Source organism: Gopherus evgoodei, chromosome 13 (genome assembly GCF_007399415.2).
Source record: "Gopherus evgoodei ecotype Sinaloan lineage chromosome 13, rGopEvg1_v1.p, whole genome shotgun sequence".
In the NCBI taxonomy this organism is placed as follows: Eukaryota; Metazoa; Chordata; order Testudines; family Testudinidae; genus Gopherus; species Gopherus evgoodei.
In genome coordinates, this window is record NC_044334.1 from 15,737,313 (window position 1) to 15,763,110 (window position 25,798).

The window sequence follows — 25,798 nt, forward strand, 5'->3', positions numbered from 1 at the left end:
TATGCAGCAAAAGAAGAAACATTATCCTGCAGGGCATGGAACAACATTAGACCCAGTCCAGGAAGAATATGCTGCTTGTTCTAGGGCAACACTAGTGTCTCGCCCGCTTGATGGAGGAGGGATGGGTAAAAGATTTGAAGGACACATATAAAGCAGGGGTTCTCAAACGTCATTGCTCCACAACCCACTTCTGACAACAAAAATTACTACACAATCTCAGGAGGGGAGACCGAAGCCAGAGCCCATCCAAGCCCCACCAAAGCCCAAGCCCCACCACCTTGACCAGGGGGACAAAGACAAAGCCCAAGGGCTTCAGCCCCCAGTAGGTGGGCCTGTCACTTGAGCCCTGCCACCCAGGGCTAAACCCTGGGGCTTCGGCTTCAGCTCTGGACAGGGAGGCTCTGGCTTCAGCTTCCGCTCCAGCAAGTCTAATGCCACTCCTGGTAACCCCATTAAAACGTGCAAGACAGCTGCCAAAAAATCCAAAGCCAAGACCATCATTTTTTTGAGACATACCATACTACCAAATAATAATAGTAAATTACACATAGTATTAACAAATACATTAGAGTGGAATTTAGCCAGATTTTATTCTGTGGACAATTTATCTAATCAGGTTTGATTCTGAATTAAATAAAGTAGAAAAAAAATCCTCACTGTCCTTTTCACCATGTCATCAGTTATATCCTAGATTTCATGGCAGGCTTAGTTTCAGGAGCTTAGATCATTACAAATATCTTACCTGCAAGTTATGCAGAGGGTAGACAGAAGAACAAGTGCAAAGAGGACAATTCCAGTTATTATTGCCAGCATCATTGTGTCTTCCTTTCCATCCTGCCTCACCACATCCATGACATTAGGTTCCGTGATGTTCTTGTATTCAAAGAGCATTGCAAAGCCCCTCCCACGATCCGTGGTCGTGATCAGCTCCATAATAACCTCCACCATCTCCAGAGATGAACTGAAGATCATGGTCTTGTTTAAAGGCAAGTTTGTCCCACAGAAGCGAGAGGAAAATGTGATGAGGTCAGAAACATACAAGACATCATGGGGACACACATCCGCTGAAGACTGCTGGGTGGTGGAGTTTCCTCTTGGTAAGGCTGTTGTGGAGAGAGTCTGACTCTCTCCCATGACCTCATCTCTCCTTCTAGCAGTGAGATGAGCAAGCAGGACTTTCCCTTTCAAATCTCTGTTCATCTCTAGGCCACTGATATTTTGCTGCTGCGTAGTGGTATTGCCAGCCACAGAGAATGGCAGTCCATCTGGCTGAGCCTTAGATATTTCTTTGGGTTCTTCCATCTGTCTGAACTGTTTTTCTTCAGATGTTTGTTTGTATTCTTCTTTTTTGGAGGTAGTTACTGGGAATCCATCATAGCGGCCAGCAAGACCCTTTGACCGAGCTCCTGGGCTGCTATGTTTCTGGATCGCCTTTGACATCCCAGCCAGAACAGAGGATTTTGTAGTAGCAAGAGTGACGGGAAGGTCAGAGTTTTCTTCAGTAGGAAACATCTCCTTATTTTTTCTTTTAGAAGAAGAAAAGCCATCCCAAGGGTCTGGAGTTTCATCTGAGCTCTCAAATACATCAAAGTCAAGAATTTCCAGGATAAGATGGGTTCTAACAGGAATGAAAAACTGCCAAACACAGTGTGTCCCTGGATAGTAGTTATTTGGAAAGCCTGGTGATAAAATAAGACCTCTTTCCATGGATTCCAAATCTGCACCACAGGAATAATATACCTGGAGGGAAACAGACAGACAAATAAAAAGCAAATTAAAATTAAAAATCACCTTTTTTATAATGGATGTATATTAGTGCTATAAACTAAAGAGAGAGTATTCAGAGGCCTAGACCTTTTACATCTACTATCTTAAAAGTATCCATCTTCAGTTGGTTGACATAGAACATCCCTTAGGAAATGAAAATTCATAAAGCTTTTAAAAAGCCAATCTTCCACATTCACCATTTGGAGCATTAATATTTAAAACAGATGATCACTTTTTGGACGTGTATGTTGCAAGCCCAGTCTCCCTTTCGTTATGTGACACAACTGTCTCAGATGGCAAAAGCTTTCATTAGCAACAGTGCTTGCTACTGAGAGAAGGTGAAGAGACTTCTCTCTCACAGAACTTTCATGCAAGGTTCCTCCATAGACACAGGAAAGTAAATCTCACCTCCGCCTTGGGCAATATTCTTTAAAGGAAGAAAGTCCATAAATAATTAGATCACCAGTCTAGGAGCCATGTGTTTACCAGTGTTAGTTGGAGAAAAGGGAATTTTTTTTTATTTAAAATGATTAGTCACCTTGGTCTGTTATCTGTTAAAACACAAAAGAAGCTTGGCCGAACAACAAAGTCTGTATATAGCCATGAGGTCAAAAGAGTCCAGATTTTTATTCTCTGTCTCCCTCCCTCAGTTGATTAAAATTAAAAAAAGAATTCCTTTGAAACTCAAAGAATTATTAAATGTCCTCAAACAGTGGCCAGATTTGCTCTCCTTTGCAGATTTCCAGGACATGACTAAGTGATTTTCTGCAGATGCTTTCCATTTTTTTGCCAGAGGGGAGTAGGAGTGGCAGGTGGGGACAAGAGAGCGAGAGACTATTTTATGCCAGAATTAAAATACTCCATGGCCAGATTTAAATATTGGTCAAAAACTGCTGTTATCCTAAGTCTAATGAAATAAGCAACAGGCAATTTTGGTGTTTTGGGGGCATGAGTTAGGTTAAAGCATCAAGTCTCAAGTACCGGTAATTAGTTTATCTATGGAAATTAAATTCTTCACATCTCCATGTTATCAGGAGACTAATTCACTGTCAAACACTGTGTTTCATACTCAAGTGGTAAAGAAACTACAGTTCCTGCATACACATGCAGGCCTTGTCTTCACTTGAGAGATGCATTCTTAACCTAAGTTAGCTAACTTGAGGTAAAATCCTACTGAGGACAGGGCAGTTCACATGCAGGTTATCAGGTAGAGTTAGAAACTATGGGAAAGCCTAGTAGAGTTAAAGCCTATGCTCTGATAGTCTCTAATTCAGTGGTGGGCAACCTGTGGCCCATCAGGGTAATCTGATTGCCGGCCGTGAGACATTTTGCTGATGTTGACCATCTGCAGGCACTGCCCCCCACAGATCACAGTGGCCATGGTTCATCATTCCCGGCCAATGGGAGCTGTGGGAAACGGAAGCCAGCATGTCAAAATGTCTTGTGGCCCAGACTCAGATTACCCTGATGGGCCGCAGGTTGCCCACCACTGCTCTAATTTTACCTGATAACCTATTTGAGAGCTACAAACTGCCTTGTCTTCACTACGAGTTTAACTCAAATTAGCTAATTCAAGTTAAGAACATGCCTTTTTACCTAGTGAAGACAAGGCAACAGAATGTATGGTATGGTGGTATGGTTTCCTTGGTTGGGGAATGGAAGAGGGCTTCTATGTTCTACATTAGAAGGAAGTCACATTCATGCAGATTTACCTTTTCAGGCCTGGTCTTTTATTCAAACTTTTATTACTGTAAAGTTGTTTACATGGGAAAAGTCGTGTTGATTTGGAAAAAAAATCATTCTTCTTACATCCCAATCAGTAGAGTGTTCTACAAGTGTCACCTGAGTTGGACATTCTTTAGTAGAGCCCTGACATGAATTTATCTTTTATTTAAATGTATATGAAACTTGTATGAAAATTGCTAGCGGCAAATAGTATTTACCTTGGATGTGATGGGCGGTAAGAGCACTGGCCTAAGTCTACTCAAGCTCACAGTGACTGGAAATCGCTGTGTGTCTATGTGAAGTGAGCTAACGGTCTCCGTCCAGGTTCTGCTGAACAACTTGGTCGTCACCAGAACCACCACTACCAGATGGCCTGGTTCACAGGTGTCTTCTGGCCCCAAAAAGGTGGCAGGGGGAGCCCTGCACACTATTACTTATGCTATAACAGTTCAACAGATCCAGGACTTTCAGTCCAGTACAGTCCATCCAGCACTTTTGACAAGTTCATCCCTTTTTCTGTCCTTAGTTTTGGCTTGCATGTGCCATTCTGGGTGGATTATGTATCTCCTTAGTAGAAACCGCCATCAGTGAAATCTCAGATTCAAAAGCAGATGTCCAAACAGATTCCTTTTGATTCCCAGAACCACCAGAGAATTGCCAGTTGGCTCCAATATTTAGCTGGAAGACTGCTGAATGCCAGCAGGTAAAATGCTTCTCTCAAAGAGAGCAAGGGTGGGTGAATTGTATACTGCAAATTGCAAAATTAGGCTAGAACAGTGACCTCAATGGTGCAATCATTTATTTATTATAGCTTGAGAGTTTGGATTCAAAACTTTATCCCAGAGGAAGGTCAACAAGAGGCAGAATCTGCAAGACAGAGCTGAGAAAAAAAAGGTTCCTGAAGAAGAGACAGGACTGATGAATTTATAATCCACAATTGAATGATTGACAAACGAGCCAGTGAATTTGAGTCATCTGTTACAAAGGCTGAATATCATCTATTAAGATGTTCACTACATTTACCAATGTATAGAGTCATAGACTTGCAGAAACATGCATTTAGGCAGAGAATTTGTTTGACACATTTTATTTTTAATCTTTTCAAATTATAGGAATTTTTTTTAAATGGTAAAATATGCCAACATCACTCAGATAAATCATGGGGAAGGCTAATCTTTTGCATCTCATACGAAGATTTTAACAGATGATCAGAGATTGTGCAGGGGGCTCTCACATCAGTCTTCTGAGTTCTCATGAAGAATCTTATGCAGGAGTGCTATTGCAACAATGTGCCATTAAAAGATACCTTAACACAATGAGAATGTAAAGGTCACAATTGGGAGTGCTTATCCCCACCAGCACATGAAACTGAATGACCTGCTCAGACAGATGAAGGTTCCAAGGGATGAGATGAGGAGAAGAGAAGGCATCAGGGGTCAGTGAATGGTTTGATGGTTTCTAGGCTCCAGTTACTGGAGATCCTGTAAATAGAGAAACGAAAAGAGGAGAGAGAAAAGGAGAAGGTGAAGATACCCTATACCATAGTAGAGGTGTAGAGCATCACTGAACACAATCATAGAGAAGGCTACCAGAGTGTCCTGGGTTGTTCACTGCTTGTAAGTTTGCCTAGGACTCTCAGTGTTTTTTAAAACTCCGTTGAATGGCCAATTCCCAGTTCACTGCGGTCAGGTATTACCCTGCTTATCTCCCAAACTCAGACAGCTATCCCACACAGGTGATGAAAGTATAAATGTGGGCTGGAGAGGCTAATTAACCCATCTGGGTGCACCTGGAGGGTCTGCCACGCCTAATTAACGATGAAACTCAGACGGGCAGGGTCTTCATGGTGCTACAAGCAGAGGAAGTTTAGTGCAAAAGGGGCTTTCCTGGTAGTAGCAAGTGAAGAGCCCTGTAGGGAACAAAGAAGTCCCTTGAAGGGTGAGGCGAAAGCCCAAGGAAAGGCTAGGTAGGAACGTGACAGCAAGGAGTCTGGTGAAGTGAACCCTGATGGCCTTTCCTGGAGTCCTTGGACCAGAACTTAATGCAGAGGGCAGGCCTCACTTCTCCTACCTGCCACCCAGAGAAGATGGTGTGAAACCCTTGACATAAGGGGGTAAAGACTTTTGACAGCCCTCAAGGGGTGTACAGACCACTAGGCCTATAACTGAGGGCAGCAGACCAGATGGAGGGATCTTATGTTTCTGTTGGACTTTCTGTTCCTCTGGAAGGGGTGGCACTGAACATGTCCTGAGCAAAGGGCTGAGTCATGAGAAAAGATCCATAGCACTGCAGGGCTGGAACAGCTGTTGGTAGAGGGTGCTAAAAAAGGAGAACCTACTATGCCACACCAGCTGTGAGGAGGCAATCCAGTGCTGAGTGCAGTCTTCTACAAATGATATTATCAGGACTCAAAAAGGAGTTTTGTTCCATGTTTTTTGGGTAGAAGTATGGTGGTTGTGATGGCAGTGTCCTAAGACTCCATGATGATGTAATTCCCTATTCCACTTTATAGAGACCACTTGGAAGCAGAAATCAATTCCCTTACTAAAAAAAAAAGGTAAGCTATTAGCTCATTTCTAGCAAGAACCATGTTTGAGCACAATTAAAAAGAAAGGTACCAACATGTTTTCCTTATCTACATTAGACACAGGGGGCTGCTGTCTGCAGCAGCCTAGCTGCACAGTTGTCCCAGCATTGCAGGCAGGATCCAAAAATATTTATTTTAAAGAGGTGGAGAAGGAAGAAACAAGAGAGTCCCCTCATCCTGTCATCTTGAGGTTTGTGTAACTCCTCACATTCAGAATTTCAGATTCACCAGCTTGGGACCTATCCAATGTAGTTTGTTTTCTTTTATATTTACTCACCCAGGAAATATCAGCTCCCTTGGAAAAGCACCAAGAATCAGAATGAAATTCCTCATAGAGAAAACAAGACACACAATCTACTAAAAACACATATGAGGCAATCCAAGCCGTTGATAATGATAATCAAAAACCTGGAAGTCCCAAAAAACTATTTTTTCCTTTAGGCCATAGAAGTGCTACCATGTACATTCTAGCTTTACAGCAAAGGTCTCACCTTTCTGTTGTTTGTTCCCAGTTTCAGACTGAGCAAATAGACTGAAAGTCACTCTCGGTTATGGCCCTGAACAGGTTAAATAAATGAAACCCCTTCTCAAACCTCCACCCATCTAAATTTCATAGGGGGAGGAATATAGCTCTAACACTGATCACTCCCTCTAACGTTTCATAATGATGTGTTATTACCTCCCCTTCAAGGCAATGATTTTCATTGCTTTGCTTTGAACAGCATACAAAGAAGACTTAACATCAGGAGTAGGAAGGGGCAAAGAGAAGATACACATGCACAGACTGAGGTACACAATATTCTTAAGGTCCAACTCAGAAATTCAGCTATTACCCTGCGTTGTCCTATCCTTTTCTGGAGGAGGCATCACTGCTTTGACATTTTGGTAATTTTTCCACAGTGAAGGTAGGGAATATTGCATGCGTTTTTTTCTGTTTGTTTTTAAAAGTGCCTCTTCCATGAACAGCAGCATGATTCTATCTCAATGATACCATTTGAGAGATCTATTGGAGCCTTACTCATACGGCAGCTAGCTCAAGATATGCCATAGGAGGGTGCAATTAAGATCTACTGCTGTCAGAAAAACCTATCTTGGGGGCCAAGGTTTTCATGTTTCGATGCCTAACTTTAGGCAGCTCACTTGAGGTATGGGAACCTCCAGCTCCCATGTAAGTCACTAGAAGCTGCCAATGCTCAGCACACTGTCTTAAACATGTCCCCCTTCCCCCCACCCCACAATTTTCTTTAAATGTCCATTTTAAAATCACAAGTTTGAAAGTGTTGGCAGGACTTAAGACCACCTCACCAGCTCCCTTTCCTTTCATCTCCCTCAGGGACCTCTTTACAAATCTCAGTTCTACCAATAAATTCTGGGATGACTCAAACTGTGCAGAGCAAGGTGCAATGTCTTGGTTAGAGATCCCTCCCTCTTGGAGCAGAGGAACTTCATTCTGAATGAAGGATCTCTGGAACTCACCGGGCTATTAGAGCAAAACCAACCAACTGGAATGAAATGAGGTGTGGCCTGAACCTTCAGCCAAAACTGGAAGCAAACACAGAACTTTGACATTTACCAAAAAATTTTTTTTTTGTTCATTGTTTGCAGAGGTCTTTCTTGCTGACCTGGCATTAGCTGCAACACTCCCAAAAGTATAGTGCGGTTCCCAGCTGAAACCCAATGTCCTTTTCTCATAGAGATTTCTAGGCTGAAAAAGTCTGAGCTTTAGGATGCTTCTCAGAATAGAATCTTCCAAGGATTGCCCATCCCAGGCATGAAAGACATTTAAAAACCAACTAAGAGCTCTATAGGACATTCATTTCACTAACTGACTGATCCAGAGACCATGGAATTTAATGGGAGTCTTTCAAACTAGAGCACAAAGTCAATGGGAGGATTCATAGCTAGTGCTTTGCCAATATTTTTTTTAAAGTGTGTGTATTTGTTTTCAGAAGTTTCAGCTCATCATTCACACATTTATTTTTCACGTCTCCATTCTAATATCTAAAGTTGTTTTTATGTTGGTGACTCAGTTCTTTGTGATGTTGCATCACCAACTGAAGACTCCAGTTGAACTTTCATTGTTGCCCTTGATGTTGTCTCCTCCAAACCCCAGACTGTGTCAGCATTAGCAGAAGATACTACTGTATTACATAATAGGATGAGAACTTTTGCAGTCCCCTTCCAGAGTAGGGTTAGACATTAAGCGAAGAGTACAGTGCTAAAACTACTTAGTGGGAAGAAAGCGTTTTACAGTTTTACAGATGGAAATACAGGGCACATAAAGATTGTGCCACACCAAGACCAAAACACAAAGTCTCTAGCACGTCTTGCCTTATCTTCCCACCAGGTTGGTCTTCTATGTCTTTAAACCCCAATCTAGTGACCTATACCTACACCAAGAAGTTAGTGTAGTGGAGAGTCTCAGACCATGTCTACACAGAAAATTAGGTTGGCATAACTACGTTTCTCAGAGGTGTGAAAAATCCACACTCTTACGTGACATAGTTAAGACAACGTAAATACCTGCGTATACCGTGCTAAATCGATGGAAGAATTCTTCCTTTGACCTATCTACCACTTTTCAGAGAGGGGGATTACCTATGGCAATGGGAGGTGTTTACATTGCAGTGGCCTGAAGTTTTAAGTGTGGACAAGCTCCCTCTGGTTTCTGGAGCCACGCACAAGTTCAAATGTCTTTCAGAAAGGAAGGATTGAGAATTGACCTATGTGGATCCTGTCTAATTACCAGATCAAATTGCCTATATATAATCCAAACTTTGATCAGTAAAAGCTTAGTTCCACACAGAGTTCAAAAATAAGTGTATTCCTCTGATCTATGTGGAGATATTTAAAAAAAATTTTAACTTTAAGTTATTCTTAAGCATGTGAAAAGAGAACTAAGTAAAAATATTTCAGTGAGACATAGGAAGGAGAATCCTTTTGTTTTTATGACACTCTGCTAGCTGGTTAACAGCAGCAAAAAGTGCCAGGTTCAATATATCAAAGGCAGTGTTTCCCAAACTTGGGACGCCGCTTGTGTAGGGAAAGCCCAGTTTGTTTACCTGCCCCGTCCTCAGGTCCAGCCGATTGCGGCTCCCACTGGCTGCAGTTCACTGCTCCAGGCCAATGGGAACTGCTGGAAGCGGTGCAGGCCAAGGGACATTTTGTCACTTCCAGCAGCCCCCATTGGCCTGGAGCAGAGAGCTGCGACCACTGGGAGCCACGATCGGATGGATCTGCAGACGCGGCAGGTAAACAAACCGGCCCGGCCCACCAGGGGCTTTCCCTACACAAGCAGTGTTCCAAGTTTGGGAAACACTGATCTAAAGTCTTTCTTGATAAATAACTAAGCCAGCTCAAGCCCCCACCCAGAAATCTGGGGAAACTAAACACCCTCCTGGGTGCCCTTAATAGGTAGAACTTCCCCACTGGCAAGTATTTAGGGTCTGTGTAGAGTCAAACAAACAAAATCTTTATTGGGGAAAGGGAACAGTTATAAAATTGGGAGAACACAACAAAATATATATGCAAATAAAGAGTAAAACCCACTCCCTTTCCCAGTAACTTTGACAATTGTTCATTTAACTGCCTTCCCACCTGCTCATGACAATGTCCCACAGGTACTATCTCACCCATCTACTAAATCCCACTCATGGTTTGGATCAGCGAGTCACAACAACCCATGGCCTCTTTCCAGTACCAAGGAAGCAGCTTGCTAGTCTCACGCAGAAGTGCCATCACCTAGTTTAGTGATTCAGCTTTATGTAAGGTGCTGGATGAGCAGAGCCTTGCCAGAATCCACTCAGCTCTGCTCCTGTGCTCTGTTGTACCTCACTGTGGAGTCCCCACCGGAGAGGAGCCAAGAGCACCTGAGACTTTTGAGCAGAATCCTGGATGCCTGGGAATGAGCTCTTTCCTCTCTTTAGGAGCCCACTACCCCGTGCAAAATCCATGTTCATGTATTATTATGGCCACTAACCAGTGTCACTAGGAGAATTGTGAGTAGCTGGCCTATGCAAGTGAAACTCTATTCAGCAGCACTTGTCATAGAGGAAATGGAGAGCTTTTTCCCCTCTGAGCATCGAGCCATGGGCCTTACATTTATTATTTTGAAAAAGGTGACTGCTCATGGGTATAGGACATTTGATGTTAGCTGTATTACAGGCAAAGTTAATACAGACTAGATCCTAAAAAAGTAGTGAACCATGTTGTTACCACTGTGTCTGACACTATGATGCCCTTGGTGCTTTACAGATAGGCATGAAAATAACAAGGGCCCTGTCCCTAACAACTTATAATATCACATTGCATTCAAACTCTGTGTCACATGTGGGAAGTGTCGGATAGTCCATTTCTGAGACAGGGAGGTGTTAAATATAGACACCTTTATAGGTTGGACAAGACAGTGGTTCTCAACCAAGGGTTTGGGGCCTCCTGAGGGGCCACAAGCAGGTTTCAGGAGAGTCCACTAAGCAGGGCCAATGTTAGACTTGCTGGAGCCCGGGGCAGAAAGCCAAAGTGCCGCTGTGCAGGGCTGACTCCTGGGGCCCTGAGCCCTGCCACCTGAGTCTGAAGCTGAAGCCTGAGCAACTTAGTTTTGTGGGGCCCCCAAAGGTGTGGGGCCTGGACAGTTGTCCTGCTTGCTACCCTCTAATGCTGGCCCTGGCTTTTATATGCAGAAAAACAGTTGTTGTGGCACTAGTTGGCTGGGGAGTTTTTATAGCATGTTGGGAGGGGAGGGGGCTCAGAAAGAAAAAGGCTGAGACTCCCTGGGATAAGAGACAGATTAATAGACATGTTCATGCCTATCCACAGATGTTTGTCAGGCTATGCGAATTATCTGGCTATAAATAAAGAATGAATTGCTGCTCTGGTAGAGGCAGGGAAAGAGGTCTCATTCCTTTTCAGATTCTCAACTAGGATTTAGTTGAACTGGCCTTGGAAAAATTCTTGTCAGTTACAAACCACAGCACTCCACATTTTATTTGATCAGGGACATACACACAATTCTTCTTCCAGCTACATTAGTAAATTCACCCACACTGCTGCTTAAGGATTCAATCTTGGGTTTCTGAAGCAGGGATGAACAGACTTTAGTGCTGTCTACAGACTGCAGTTAAAGCTATTTCCGTCTCCCATTCATCTGTGCCTATTGCGGACATGTGTTTTCAGCAACGGGTAACATTTTCCTTTGGGATTTGAGAAAAAACCAACACTGCATTTTTGAACAGATGCTCTTGTTATTGTGGTAGGGAACAGCAGTTCCACTACAAGAAAGTGATTATGGGATGTGACATTTCCACTCTGCAAATCCCATTTCTAGGAAAGGGTCCAAGTCTTTTCATAATCCTTCCTGGCACACACCTGACAGCTTTACAGGACCCTGTTTTCTTGTGTATCACTAAACTTTCTACTATATTTTCTCCAGTTTACAGGAGAATGAAAAATGCAGATAGGACTACTAAGTAAGGGAAGACTATAAAAGCCTACTGCTGCCAAAGTCAAGGAGGGCAATAAGATTATTAGAGTAAAGGAAGGGAAGGACTAAAATCTAGTGAGTAAAGAACTAGATGTCTATACTCCTGGGATCTAGCCTAAAACCTGCTACTAATTTGCTGTGTAAGTTTAGGCAGGCACTTAACCTCTCAGTGCCTTAATCTTTCCATCTATAAAATAGAGATACTATTTACTCACCTCACAGGGAGATTGTGAAGCTGAATGCATAATTCTGGAGGGTTTAGGAGACACTTACATTTTACTGCATAAGCCTGTGTGTTCTCTCAGTCAGGGGAGACATCCACAAACAAGGGCCCTTCTGATACCAGGCTGCATTTTGGACTCTTTGTTTCACAGCATACAAGTAAATTAGATAATAAATCTTCTTGGTGCAAGGTTGTAACATGATACTACTTTATTGCCTAGAATACAGAATACACAAGAATCCCAAAACAGGAGTTCAGTTCTCTGCTGGGAGCCCAGGGAGGAAGAATGTGTCTCTGGAGGGCTGAGAGAACTGCCAGCACCCTGGATACAGCAGTGCTGCTAGCAGGGACTGGGGGAGCAAGAGACAGCTCCTGGCTGGCTGCTGGGGTTTGCAGGTGGTGGCCCTGAGGCAAGGGCAAAGAGGATTCTGGGGCCGGGAGGAAGTGGCCAGACAATTCGCTGCAGTAGCCACTAGGGGAAGTGGCTGAACAGCAGACTGCAGGTCCCCTGGAATGGGGGAGCACAGTGTGTGGCATGGCCAGAGGGCTGTGCCACTGAAGAGGACGCTGCGGTCCTTGGAGAGATGTGGGTCCTAGAGCAGGAGTGATGGCGGCAAGGCATGACTCGAAGAGGGCGCACTAACATGCAAAGCGAATTCCCAAGACAGCCAGCAGGAAGTGCCAGAGTGGTGAGTGAGCCCCATTACAGCAGGTCTGCACAACTGGCTGTAGATGTGGAAGCAGTCACATGTTCTCCACCAGACTGCTGGACTGTTAGGTAGACTGTCCCCCAAGTATGCATCAATCAAAGAAGCTGCAGAAGAGGCAAGATAAGGTCAGCATTCTCATTACAGAGGTCTTTGGTATCCCCCCACCACCTGGCCAGCTTCACCACTGCAGACTAATGTATTTTGATACCCAGTCTCAAGCCGATTGCATAATTGTACCATGAAGTCACTGTCCCTCCTCTCCCCCACATTTGATTTTTTCTGGAGGAAGAAATTACAGCATAAACATGGGCACTCCGACGACCATCAGGCAGAACAACAAGGCTCTCCAGCTTCTACAGAGAACAACAGAACTGGTTCTCATTTATCTGCAAACGTTTTCCAGCTTACAAACAAATGCTTGTTCCCAGACGCACAAACAGAGGCTATTTTCAAACAGTTACCAACTGAACACTACAGCTGTCCATGATATAATCAGCAGCTCTTTAACAACAACGTAATCAGCATCTGTACAACATTTCAAATCACAATTTGTATTTGTGTACAGTGCAGATACACCAAACCAAAATCCCAGAACTGAACATCTATGTTATTTGGAGAAGCTCAGATGAGGAACCAAAACTTCAGCATCTCTAGCATAATTTAGAGATGGGCTTTGACTGTAAACTACTATATAAACATGTTATTTGGGCAGAATTTTTAGGAAAAGTCACAGATTTTGGCTGCCAAATTTGAGGCACCTTGGGCCTGCTTTTTAGAGAGGGTGAGCACCTATAAGTCTTATTTACTTTAGTAGGACATGCAGATTCTCATTGCTTTGAACATAAGAACCAAGGTATCATGATGGGCTCCCAAAAATGGAGGCACCCTGAATCTTTCATAAAAGCAACTTGAGCAACCATGGCAAAATGCAACAATATTTTACTTCTTCAAGATTGTCCTATATATATAGACCTTTTCATATGCATCTAACAAAACTCCTATTCTTCACCAAGACAGCTCAACAATATAGTAGCTTTCACTTTACTATACAGTCTTTACCCTCCAGCTAAGAGCAAGAGCAGAAAGGAGAAGACCCAACAAATAAAGAGAGATTTACTGACCTATTTTTACTGCTATACACCACATGAACACTCCCGTTCCAGTGTAAGAATGGCTTTTCCGGGTTTACCTTAAACCCCTTCCAAAAATGATGTAAACTAAACCAAGAAAAGGCATTCTTATTCCAGAATAAGAGGGTCCTTACAGGGAGTTATAGCAGTATAATTATACCAGTATAGTTATGCTGGCAGATTTCCCTATGTAGACAAATCTGAAGCACCCTGGAGGGAGGAACAGTAGACCTATTGGTGAGACCATGCCTGGAATAGTGGTTGTTTCTGGATCCCTTTGTCATAGGGGAGAAACTGGCAAATTGGAAATAGTTCTGAGAAGAGCAACAAAAATTGAGATGGATGGGAGATTAAATACATATAGTTTTGCTAAGCAAAAAGACAAGGGGATGGGGAAACATTCTACCATTTTGTTTTATTGGCCTTTGTGACAGGGACCAAAGTTTTCCCTCTGCATTTGAAAAGAGCCTAGTTCATTATGTGCACTACTGCAATCTATATAAATACTTGATGGTACAACAGGTAGTAATGGGATGAAGTTAAGAGACAAAGTTTAGACTGGATATTAGCAGAATATTCCTGCAGTGAGAGCTGTTAAATTGTTGAATAGTCACCCAAGGGAACTGTGGAAGCCACAATACTGGAAACATTTATAAACTAGAGAAAACACTAGTAGAAGTGTACAATATAGATAAGAGTTCTGCACTGGCAGAGAAGTGGACTAGATCTGTGGTTCTCAACTTTTCCCGCATACTGCAACCCCATGTTACAATTTGAAGTTTCAGAATCCATTCCTCTTCCTAAATGTATTCAGGAAGAAAAAGGATGTTGAGAACCCTTGGTTCAGTGGCTCTTTCCCACTTCTGGATTAATGTATTACACTAGAAGCAGAATTTCCAGATCCATTCTTAGAGGGTGGGGGAGGACAGAACTTTTAACTAGCAAACAAGATCCGTATTAAAAGCAAAAATCTGTCTCTCATTAATAGTTCACACAAACTAGGGTTACCATATGGTATAAACTTCCAGGGTCATACAATAAGTTCAATGCAGATGCAAGTAGTCTTTGCTCACTGTTTTTCCCTCTCATCATCACACAAACTTTTGACAGCTATAAAGAAGCATACAACATATGTAAGATAACAGACACCATGGAGTGGTGGTGTTCGTGGAGTTCACAAAAACAACTGGTGTCTTCTCATAGACTTTTTCTAAGTCACAAAATTCATGGCTGATCCTTGGGGAAACTAGTTCTGGTGTGACCATAAATGCAATAGATTCAAACCCTATTCGGTCTGGGAATTGCTGAAGTGTGTATTGCTTTCTTTAGAGAGGTTCTGTGATTTGGATGCAAAATGCCATATCAAACAAGATCCTACCTTCATACAAAGCCGCCATCCTGTTTTTCCCCACTTTTTGATGCAAATGCAATGCCAAGTGCTCTCATTCAAAAAAAAAAAATTAATGCCTCAGAAAGAGAAACAAAGGCATCATTTAGAGAGTCTCCTCAGGCAAATAATCATGAATTTGATGGGAGCACCATAAATAACAAAAGTAAACTGTTGTAATGAAGAGTTCAAGATGCCATGATCATTTGCTTCAGGGCTTTAATAGGTCAATATAGGTCCTTTTCCTACAAGACTGAGCTCCAATTAACAAAATTTACACAACACACCATAGAAAAATGTAATAGTAAACGATATGGCTGGTGGAAATTGGTGGGGGTGGAGAAGGAACTCTCAGAAGGTCAATCTGGTTTTCATTTTCTAGAAATTGAACAGGCCAAAGCAGCTCAAATTAAAGAGTAAGGGAACATGGTCAGAATGTGTTTAAACTTCTCAGCAACAAAAAAAATGTACACCAACCAAAATCTATAGAGTTGCAGTAAAATAATCTTGTTTGTAGTCCAGTATAGGTCAATATATGCTGTGTATGTCTGTGAAGATACATTTGGATAGGTTGTTTGTTTGTTTTTTAAAAAGTAGTCTTTTGTTATGGAAGTTGTTTCTTAAAAGAAAATTCAAATGACTAATCCACATACAGCTCCATTGTTCAAAATTTAAAATTAAAAAAAAAAAATCAAAGCAGAAACAGACTACCTGGGTAAGTCTCTTTCAAGCCTTTACCACATAGTCAACAAAACACCCACCCACTCTTTCATGGCCAAAAAAGGTTTTGAGCTTTAAAAAAAAAAATCCACAGCTATACGCACATAAAAGTGCCTTGCAAATCGACAAAGGCTAGTCTGAGCTTGGATTTCTTTTTCAACCACATGAAGCAATTGTTCCTCATCACGGCACTTTGGAAGTTTCACATGTTGAGTGTTTATGTTATAAAACCATATGGAGAAGAAAACATTCCACATGTGAAAGCTCATCTGCAAACATTCCATCTCACCACTTGCACCACAGAATCATTACTGTGCCTCCTCAGATACTCTTCCTGTCATTCAAGGAAACAAGTTCAAGGTAAGGAAATAGGGATGAGGGAGCCTTACAGAGAGGACATTTATAATGATTCTTTAATACTTACAAACACAATTTTGGAAATAATATTTTGTTTATAACTACACTTTAAAATTCACTAGATATCAAAAAATCTGTTATAGTTCAAATGGTGAGAGTATAAATGGCAACTCTTTTCCCCACCTCACTGTGCCTGGGCTTATCTCTTCTTGTGTGTGGTGTAAAGGGAAATTTACAAGACTCCTGCTCTGCCAGGACTTCAGAGAGCAGGATGCTTGTAAATTTCACTTTACAGCCTACACAGGAGGACAGACTATTTTGGGAAGTGAGAGAGGTGGAAAATGAGGAAGCCTCAGGGGCACTGCAGCCAGAGGAAAAACTGACATTGAATTTGTTATTATAAGGTCCCAACCAGAGAGCAGTTTATTTTTCCTAATAAATCTGCTTTGCAGATGCCCTTTCTTCTCTCTCTTTCAAGTTACCAGGAAACTTGGAATAAGTTACTGTTACTTTTAGAAGCAAGTCAAAACCTTCAGCCTACCAGACTTGACATTGTCAAGGCCAACCTTAAAAACAAACAGCTACATGGGGCCCTGAAACTCAAACAGGCAGGTCTTAACTGCATTTGAAAACACAACTCGCAGTCAGTCAGACACCCCCTCCCCACCACACATACACACAGACCTATGCTGTAGGCAGTGGACCAGAGGACTAGCAACTCATGGCTTGATCCTCAGTTCCAGCAGCTTGAGGTCCCACATATTATGCAAACCCTGAAAATTATCCCTTTAAAAGGGCCTGAGCTATCACTCTGGGCTGAAGTATGTTTGGTAACCAAGGCAGCTGCTAAGTGGAACATGTACAGGCAATTAACCCAGGAGGGCTCCTGCCCCTCAGGTAAATTGAAGATAAGTAAGGGACTGGTGATCTGTCCACTTTAGAAAGACACTCTCAACTCTGCAATAGCTCTGAATGGAGACCTATGTTCCCTTTTGGTTTGATGTTGCAATCTGGCAGCTAATAAAAAAGAATAAGAAGAAAATTGGATGAAAATGCAGACAGAGTAACAAGTTATGGCTGAGTCATCAATTGCTTGCATCTAATTAACTTGCCTTTGTTTGGAGCTTTGATTCCCACCCATGCCTTATACTTAAGAAGTAATGGTGATCCACATGCTCCTCAGAACTATGAGTTTCTCTTAATTTACTTAGATATTTGTAAAGCTCTTTGAAATCCTAAAACAAAGGTGCCGTGAAAGCAAAGTATTAATGACTGTTCTGCCATTAAAGGTCTCCCCCTAACACTGAGTACAGATGAAGGGCTGAGTGACCCACTTCTTCAGTGTCCCACTACTACTAATAGTCAGCAGCACCTACAGCCTGATCCCAACTCACTGAAATCCAGAAAAAGACTGTAATTGACTTCAGTGGTCTTCGGATCTGGCTCCTAGAAAGAAAAGAAGCACGCAAAGGGAAAATGGCTTTTTCTTCTCACACTTCTTCTTCTTAGCATATGGTCCGTTGGTTGGATCATTAGCTCCCCTGGCTTGGGCAGGGTACTAACGGGGAGTGCAACGTGAATGCTGATCCATGCACCCGCACCACACACACCCACACCCACACCACTTGGATCACTTCTCACTATGTTTCATGTATGTTTTATTGAGGATGGAATGAGTAGGGATGCACCTTACTGCAGAATGCAATACTGGACAATTCACTACTACAAGCTGTAACAAGGATTAAGGTGTTCTCAGATGGAGTCTAAGTGATTTCAAGAGATGAAGGTGCTAGTTAATAATTTGACAGGATAACTTTTGTATAACTAGTCTACACATAACTCAAGATTCTATAGACTCACCAGTATTATTCAAGGACTTGTCCAAGCAGAAAATAATTTAGTTCTATTAGCACCTTTCATACTCAAGGCACAGCCTAACCCCTTCCTCCCATCTAATTAAGATTCAAGTGCTAATGATAGGCAACAATATCAGTAAATTTGGCATTTAATGTTTAGTGTGCATAGTCCTAAGGAGCCAATGCAGAGCCATGTACTACTGCAGCATTTTAGCTTTGAAAAAAACAACCTACAGGGTTTTAAAAATTCACAAGTTAAACCATAGTAGCAGAGCAATCATGTAGGCAAATGAGGTATGCTCAACACAGAAAAGGACATAGGAGGGGGGATCTGGTAACAGTTTCAAATATGTTAAGGGATATTATAAAAAGCACGTTGATCAACCGGTCTTCATGGCCACTGAAAGTAGTAATTGACTTAATCTGTAGCAAGAGACATTTAGATTAGATATTAGAAAGTTTTTCCTAACTTTAAGGATAATTAAGTACTGGAATAGGTCACCAAGGGAGGTTGTGGGATCCCGGTCATTGGAGGCTTTTCAGAACAGATTTGATAAATACCTTTCAGGGATGGTGGAGGTACTTTGTCCTGCCTCAGCATGGGAGGGGTGGGGTGGGATGGACTAGAGGATTTCTTGAGTCCCCACCAGCCTTACATTCTGTGATTCTAGGAGGTGCTATGCTAGACCTAGTCATTGTTCCACTTAGGTCAGTGTTTGGTATCCATCTTCTCGCAGTATTTGGCACCCAATATTTTAAAGGCAAAACAAAAACCTTAATGCCCCCATGTCTGTCATGTGAAAGAAGAAAAAACAAACCACACTCTACTATTACAGTATTTCTTAGTTACCACAGGAGAGGAGACAGAGTCCCCTTCTCTTTTCAGATAGTGCTATGGGATCATTTGCTTCAAGCTGGACAACTATCAGAGAGTTAGAAGGGACTTTGGTTACAGTTTTCATCCCAAGGACAGTTTGTATCTCTAGTGGTGCAGGACCCCGTTAACTTCTATAATGTAAGTGATTCCATATAATTTCATGATTCCTTCCCTGCTAAGTTACATCCCTTGGCCTCTTGATCTACATCAGGGTCTTGATGGGGAAAAAAAATCATGGTCCAACTCTAAAGAGAGTCCCATGTGATATGCAAGACTTGAAGTCAATCTTACAAGTCTTTTCCATTTTCAGCCTCTTCAATGTTTCAGTAATTAGAGTCATGAGGACTAAAACGTCTTTGGATCACATTGTTGATCAGTGAGATGTTAAAAAGAAAGAACTAGACTCAAAATATTCTCTCACACATAAAATTGCCTGGAACTAGGCATGCAGACTCCAGGATTTTATTTCTTCAGAACCTCCTCATGAACTTTATCCTCTAAGAGAAAAACCTTCCTACATTGTTCTAACTGAAATACCAGTCAGACCCGTGGCAAGATGCAGACTAACGAATGAAAAATAATAGTTCAATGACCTAAATCAATTATGTTTTAAGGGAACCGATTTGGACTCAGTAGGAAATATTTGAGACAGGAAAAAAGATCTAAATGGGATCATTCATTGAACTGACCTGGAAATGAAGCAGAAATTTTGTAAATAAGAAGTTCATTGCAAATCGGTTGTATATATCAGTTGGAGCTGGTTAAAAAAAGCAGAGATTTATTATATAACAAATGAAATAATAGTCCAAATTTGAGGTGTACTGAAGTGAACAGTATAGTAAAAGTTACTATTGCCACTACAAAACAAGTGTCATACATTCCATTTCTGAAGGTGGACAGTATAGAAAAATTGACTTCCAAATATAAACAAGTTGTTTATAGGGATTTGAAACCATACATTTTGATTAATCAAGACAACCCACATTCCTTGTGTATATGCAAAAATAAGTGATATAATTTATAAGGAGTTGAGAGGAGAATTTAAAATTTAAGAAGCAACTGCAGGAGATCAGAATCGAATACTGTAGCTAGAATATTTTATTAAATTAATTATATGTACACACTAAGATTAGGGTAATCAAGTTTCTGGCTTCAGGATGTTAGGGAATTCCCCCTGTGGATTTGAGAAGTAGGACAATACTATAGACTTGTATATTAGCTACCATGATAGGCTGGGTATCCCAATACTCCATGCAGCAAATACGAGTCAATGCAATGCTAGCAGATATGAGAGTACTGTAAACAAATAAGAAAGCTAAAAGAGGAGAGTAAACAAAGAGGAAAGTAAAAATATTACCAGTTTTATTTAAACTTTATAATATTCTATTTCTACTGCACAGTTGCACAGATAATGGAGAGATTAATAGTCCTTAAACTAATTGCTAGGGAAATCTTTAGCCTCTTTGAAGACGTCTTGTCTCAGCTGGCAACCTGTCTTTTATGTATTTCTAAAGTTCTGTGTACTCATGCAGTGACTACTAAAGTAATAATTATATGAAACTGAAAAGCCAGTTAAAGTGTCACTAAAATAACTCCGCATACACCTAGAAAGACAAGGTGGGTGAAGTAATATCTTTTCTTGGAACAACTTGTGTTGGTGAGAGAGCTTACAGAGCTCTTCTCAGGTCTGGCAAATGTACTCAGGATCACAGCTAAATACAAGGCAGAACACAACACACCTGGCTGAAAACCAGATTAGTACTAGCAGCCCTATTCTTTATCACTTCTACTATTCAATAGTTAGCTGTCATTTTAGCTAGGGGAATTCTTTAAGTACAGGACACATCCGGAGATACTTGAATGAGCTACCTATTTTTCCTACTGTTGTGTTGAATTGCCATAGACTTTAACTATCGTGCATTCTTTCAAGTGTTTCAGATTTTACATTCTCTACTGTCTAAGGTGAATATTTTGCTGCTCCAGTTGCATAATTTACTAATTCAGATGCATGCTTGGTTGATCTGGCAGGATGCTGTAGTTCAGTAGTTGAGATTCCAGATACATTGCCAATTGTCCAACACGCTTTGTTGATCAGCTGCAGACTTTAGTAGCTGAAATTTCATACACTTTACTAATCAGGCCACATTCTTTGCTAATTGAGGTGCATATTTCAGTAGTTGAACTTTTTAATACTTGACTGGTCTTGGGAAGGATTCTGCTCCCACTGAAGACTATGGCAAAATTCCCACTGGTTTCAATGGGGTAGGATCATGTCCCTAGCTAGAGAGTCTGGGATAGCAGAAGACCGCTTTTGTATTTTTTTTTAAATTAAACACTCTTTTTGAATGCAGCAAGTGAATAGCAGTATATCATAGGAGGATTTATGTTTGGATAAATAGAGATCTTCTCTTTTAGGATTTTATTAACAGAACTGTACTTCACACACAATAGGAATTTTGACTGCCCTGCTATCTGTTTGACTTCAAAGTTATATTTTCTCCAGGATAAACAATCCATTGTTCTTCAGATCTTGTTCCACTTGCTGTAAATAAACAGGAACAACAGTCTCCACCACTTCTTCAGTTTCTCTTTCATTTGATTTTTAACTTTTTTTTTTCTTGTTAATGTAGTGCTTGGTTCACATTCCTGGAGACAGAATTCTATTTATCCACAAACCAGATACAAGCTTCAAACAGTCCAAGTTTCTCCACATGGGTTTGCCAATGCGCCTCAACTTTGACCTGGACAGAACGTCTCCAAGGGTGAAAGGGCAGTTCAGTCTCTCTGGCCCACACAATCCTTGACCTCTGTACTGAAACCAACATGGGGACCAGTTAGTATCAATTTTGGTCATCATTTTTAATGATGTGAACAGGATACCACCTAACAATTCACTTCTTGCAGGACATTATACAGTTTCCAGATGGAAAGAGTTTTTCTCTCTGCTAACCTGAATTGGATTTGAACCATCAGCCTAGAGGAAAACTACAAGTCCCACTCTTTAAGAATCCGAATCCAACCAAAAAGGATAAAAAACAATGAGACTTCCTGTTTGAGGACCATAACACAATCCTTGATAATACCAAGCAAGTTCAGCGGTCTCACATACACACATGCTGCAAGACAGTTTTCAAAGGCCTGTGCTGAGATTCCATTACAGGATGCTGGCTGAGGTTAGTGAGACTTGAATAGATGCATAGCTATCATTCTGAAGAAAGTTATCCTGTACTGTCATGCAAATTTACAGACTATATGCGATCAAAAAAGGTAAATTGACTTCACAAGATGTAATGTCTATGCGGGAAGCTGCAACCGGATTCGGTGTGCTACCATTAAATAGGGCGCTTCTTTAAAAATCAGTACATAGCTAGGTTAAACACCTTAAAGGAAATCAGACTGATAGATTTCAAAGCGTGTGAACAATGGAAGTTGATCAGCAAAGCTGTTTTACATCTACCAAAATATACAGCTTGTGCAAACATTCTTCCATGCCCCACCCACACGCAGAAGCATGTAACTCAGCTAACACTAATTCCATCTAATATATGGAAGAAATTACAGTGACAAACTAGTTCAGAAGTATGCAAAAAAAAAAAAATCAGACAACTAGTGAATTATGCAGCTTGATAAGAGAAGCATGCAGTTGGACTAGAGAGGTATGCATCCACATTAACAAAACAGATAATAAGCTATGTACCTTGTTTAGTAAATAATGCAATTCCATATGAGTATCCAATTAATTTGTACAGAACGATAACTACCATACATTAGTTATCTTGCTATAAAATCCTGTTAGAGAGCGTAGAGACAAAGCATCTTTTAGGTGAGTCAATGCTATACCCTCCCACCCATGGTTAACCAGGCAAGGTCAATCCTGTGGTAAAATTACAGTGCCTTATCTCTACTGGGATTTTACAGCAGGCTAGCTAACGTGTAAGTTATCCTAAATTTAAAAAGCAGAATTTTTTTAAGTAGTGTAGAGAGAGCTTTACATACAACTTTTCTTATAACAAGTTGGTTGGGACAGAGGATGAAGATTCCACACTATTCCTGCTCCTACTAAAGTCAATGGCAAAAGTCTTGTTGCCTTCAGTGGGACCAGGATTGCCTATTATTTCATCAAAATGGTTAGTGACCATTTCTTGTGCAAATGACTGTACATTGCAAAAGGATATGCACATATTCAAGCTCCGCAAAGGAACCAGAGAGCTGATGCTTTTCTGGCCCTACCTATTTAATATATCCCATTTTATACTTGTGTCCCTTTAGGGGAGGTGCCACACATAGCCAGTCGCGTTGTTTAAACCCTGTTCATATTCTGGATTACATGCACACAATTAGGGAAGTAATAATAGATAGCAAGGCAAGTGATTACACCAGGCTACTCATATGTCTCAAGGGCTTTATAAAGCACTAAATCAAAGGGTAGGTTAATTCTACTGGTTAGGTTCTGTAATTTCTATGTAAACTTCATTTCATGTTATTGCTTTTATATGTTTGGGGCTATTTTTTTGGTAACTAGTGTGTGATTGTGTGTGTAATACCCTCACAATCCAGAGTCTGCATTAGCCAAATTATTTTTTCTGGCCCATTTTATACACAATATATTATCATAAACTAGTAATCCTTCTCCTCAAGTCATCTCCAAAGTATAGATAAGGGGAAACTGTATGAAATATCTGAATCCTCAGCCTTAAGGCTTGTGTACCTGGGAGATTTTTCTAGTTATACTTACTATTATTCTAGTTATAATTAAACCACTATAATTTCTGTATGTGAACACACTTATTCCAAAATACAAATGGCTTTTTGCAGTTCACCTTAAACCCATCCAAAGTGACAAACTAAACTGGAAAGAGGCACTCTTATTTTAGAATAACTCCTCATGGGGAATTATACAGGTGTAACTATAGCAGTTTAAATTAATACCCTACCTTATGTAAACAAACCCTTACTGTTTCCTGCACACTGCTCAGCCTGCTAAGGCACAAATATGGGATATAAATACAAAAATGAGTACAAGATACATTACAATAAGGGATTACATTACCTTTGTATACATTGTGCTCTCTACAATCTCAGATTTCACCATTCTGCATTTCTGAGGTCAATAATTCAGACATGAAAGCAAGATATTACAAGATAGCTGTGCGCCTGGGCAAATGTGAACATAAAACAATGAATTGTTGAGAATGATAGTATTTACAGTAGAGAATACACAGTTTGAAAAGCAAGTCACATAATAGGTAAAATCTTTGGGACAAGGACTTTTGCTTTCTATTTTTCTATACAGCACCAAGCATGTTTTGGGCACTTCAGTAACACAAGCAAACAGAGACATCAAAATATTTTTAAAATTAACTGGAAAAAGAGGTACAGTAGTGTAGTACAGTGGTTGAAACAAATCTTTAGGCTCAATGCTGAGCCCTGCTACGAACCCTTTGCACTGCACTGGCAATCCCTGGTTGGCAGATTGGCTCCTAGGGTAGTTTAGAGGTGATCCAGTCCCCTGCTGCTCTGAGCTTCGGAAAGCCACAAATGACTCTCCTGTGTGGCACCCCCACCTCAGCAGCATGAGCTCTTGGAGTCAGAACACTAGTGTTTTAGTTCTGGCTCTGTCACGCTCCTGTGACCAGGAGACCTCAGGTCTCCCACCTCTACAATGGGGACAGCAACACTTGATGCCATTCCAAAGTATTAGGGTGAGTAGTGCAGCTCTTGGAAAATAGGCAGTATTTTATATATAGTCTGATCATTAGCTTGGGAGCCCCGGGAGCTTGTAGATGGCATGACTTTTGTCTCCCAGGGGCTCTCAAGACACAGCCAAAAGCCAGGAGCTCTCGGTCAGTTTCAGAACTAATTAATTGGCTCCAGCAGTTCACTGTCATCTTACCAGTCCCTCCTACTGAGCACTAATCGGGCTTTCCAACGACTGCCCTGGCTGCAAGGTGTGAAAAGACTATTAGGTCTGAGATGTGGTCAAGCACTTGCAACTTAATTAAAAGAAAAAAGGAACTTTGCGCACATCCCAGGGCAGTTTAGTAGAGAGGCGAGGCAGTGAGATGGGGCGGGTTAGGGGGAAGAGGCTGGTGTTATTACATTAGAAAGGGAATAGGTTAAATATCGCCCAGCGGTGACAAAGCAGCAGCAGCTCCCCCCGCTCCTCCCCCTACCATGGGCACTATTTACACATCAAACATTTCCCTCTCCTCAGAGCCACCACTAACCCATCCATCCCCTTTAAAAACAACATCAGCCAGACATGCCCGGGCAACAGCACCCACCCACACCCGCCCCTTCCAGCGAAATCAGCCCCTGCTCCAACCCCAGACCCCCCCCCCCAGCGGCGACAGAGCCGCAGCTGTACCCCCAAAGCCTGGGGGAGCGGGGAGCAGGGCAGGTCCCTAGGGGAGAGGGGAGAACCAGCCCGTTTACCTTGCCTTTGGCACCCCATAAGCAGAGCGCCACAGCTGTCAGGAAGAGCCACCCGGAGCTGTACTGGGCGAAAGTTTTATCCATGCTGGCTGGATCCTGATGCTCTGTGCGCTGTTGCTGCCTGTTGTGCGCTGGCTGCAGCAAGCGGAGACTGGAGCAGCTGTTCCTAATACCTACCCCCCCCCCCCCCCGCCTGGACCTCCCTCCTTTTCCTCCCTGCCTCTGTCCCACTCCTAAACTCCCTCCCTCCTCCTGCGCTGTATTTCTCCCCCTCCCCCTCTCCTCCAGAGAGTCACCTGCAGCAGAGGAGGGGGAGGGAGGAAGGCTGGAATGGGGTGGTGTATGGGGCAAGAGAGAGAGGTCTTGCATTTTCCTGCCCACACATTGCCCTGTGCCCCCCAAAGCAGCAGGATGCAAAGGAAGCGGAATTTCAGCCGGCGAGAAACCAAGCGTGATTTTTCCAGCTGTGGGGGAGATTCACAGGGGGCTACTAGGGTTGAAAGCCGGGAGGAGGGTGTCGTGTGTGTGTGAGAGGGAGAGAGAAA

General features: G+C 41.9%; 1 protein-coding gene across 6 annotated transcripts in view; it reads right to left on the bottom strand.

Moving 5' to 3' along the window:
* The window catches only part of LOC115661122, a 45,074-nt gene extending 19,660 nt beyond the window's left edge, over positions 1 to 25,414 (bottom strand). The window contains exons 1-3 of one of the 6 annotated variants that reach the window (XM_030583296.1): positions 25,254 to 25,414; positions 23,869 to 23,919; positions 743 to 1,740 (exon numbers count right to left, since the gene is read on the bottom strand). In XM_030583296.1, coding sequence (XP_030439156.1) covers positions 743 to 1,740; positions 23,869 to 23,919; positions 25,254 to 25,337 — 1,133 coding nt within the window. In that variant the 5' untranslated portion in view covers positions 25,338 to 25,414. Of the gene's footprint in view, positions 1 to 742; positions 1,741 to 3,710; positions 4,427 to 4,869; positions 4,974 to 19,507; positions 19,564 to 23,868; positions 23,973 to 25,253 lie in introns of those variants that run through there. The other 5 variants (XM_030583299.1, XM_030583301.1, XM_030583297.1 and 2 more) reach the window with 5 other exon arrangements.
* Between the last annotated feature and the right edge of the window lie 384 nt (positions 25,415 to 25,798).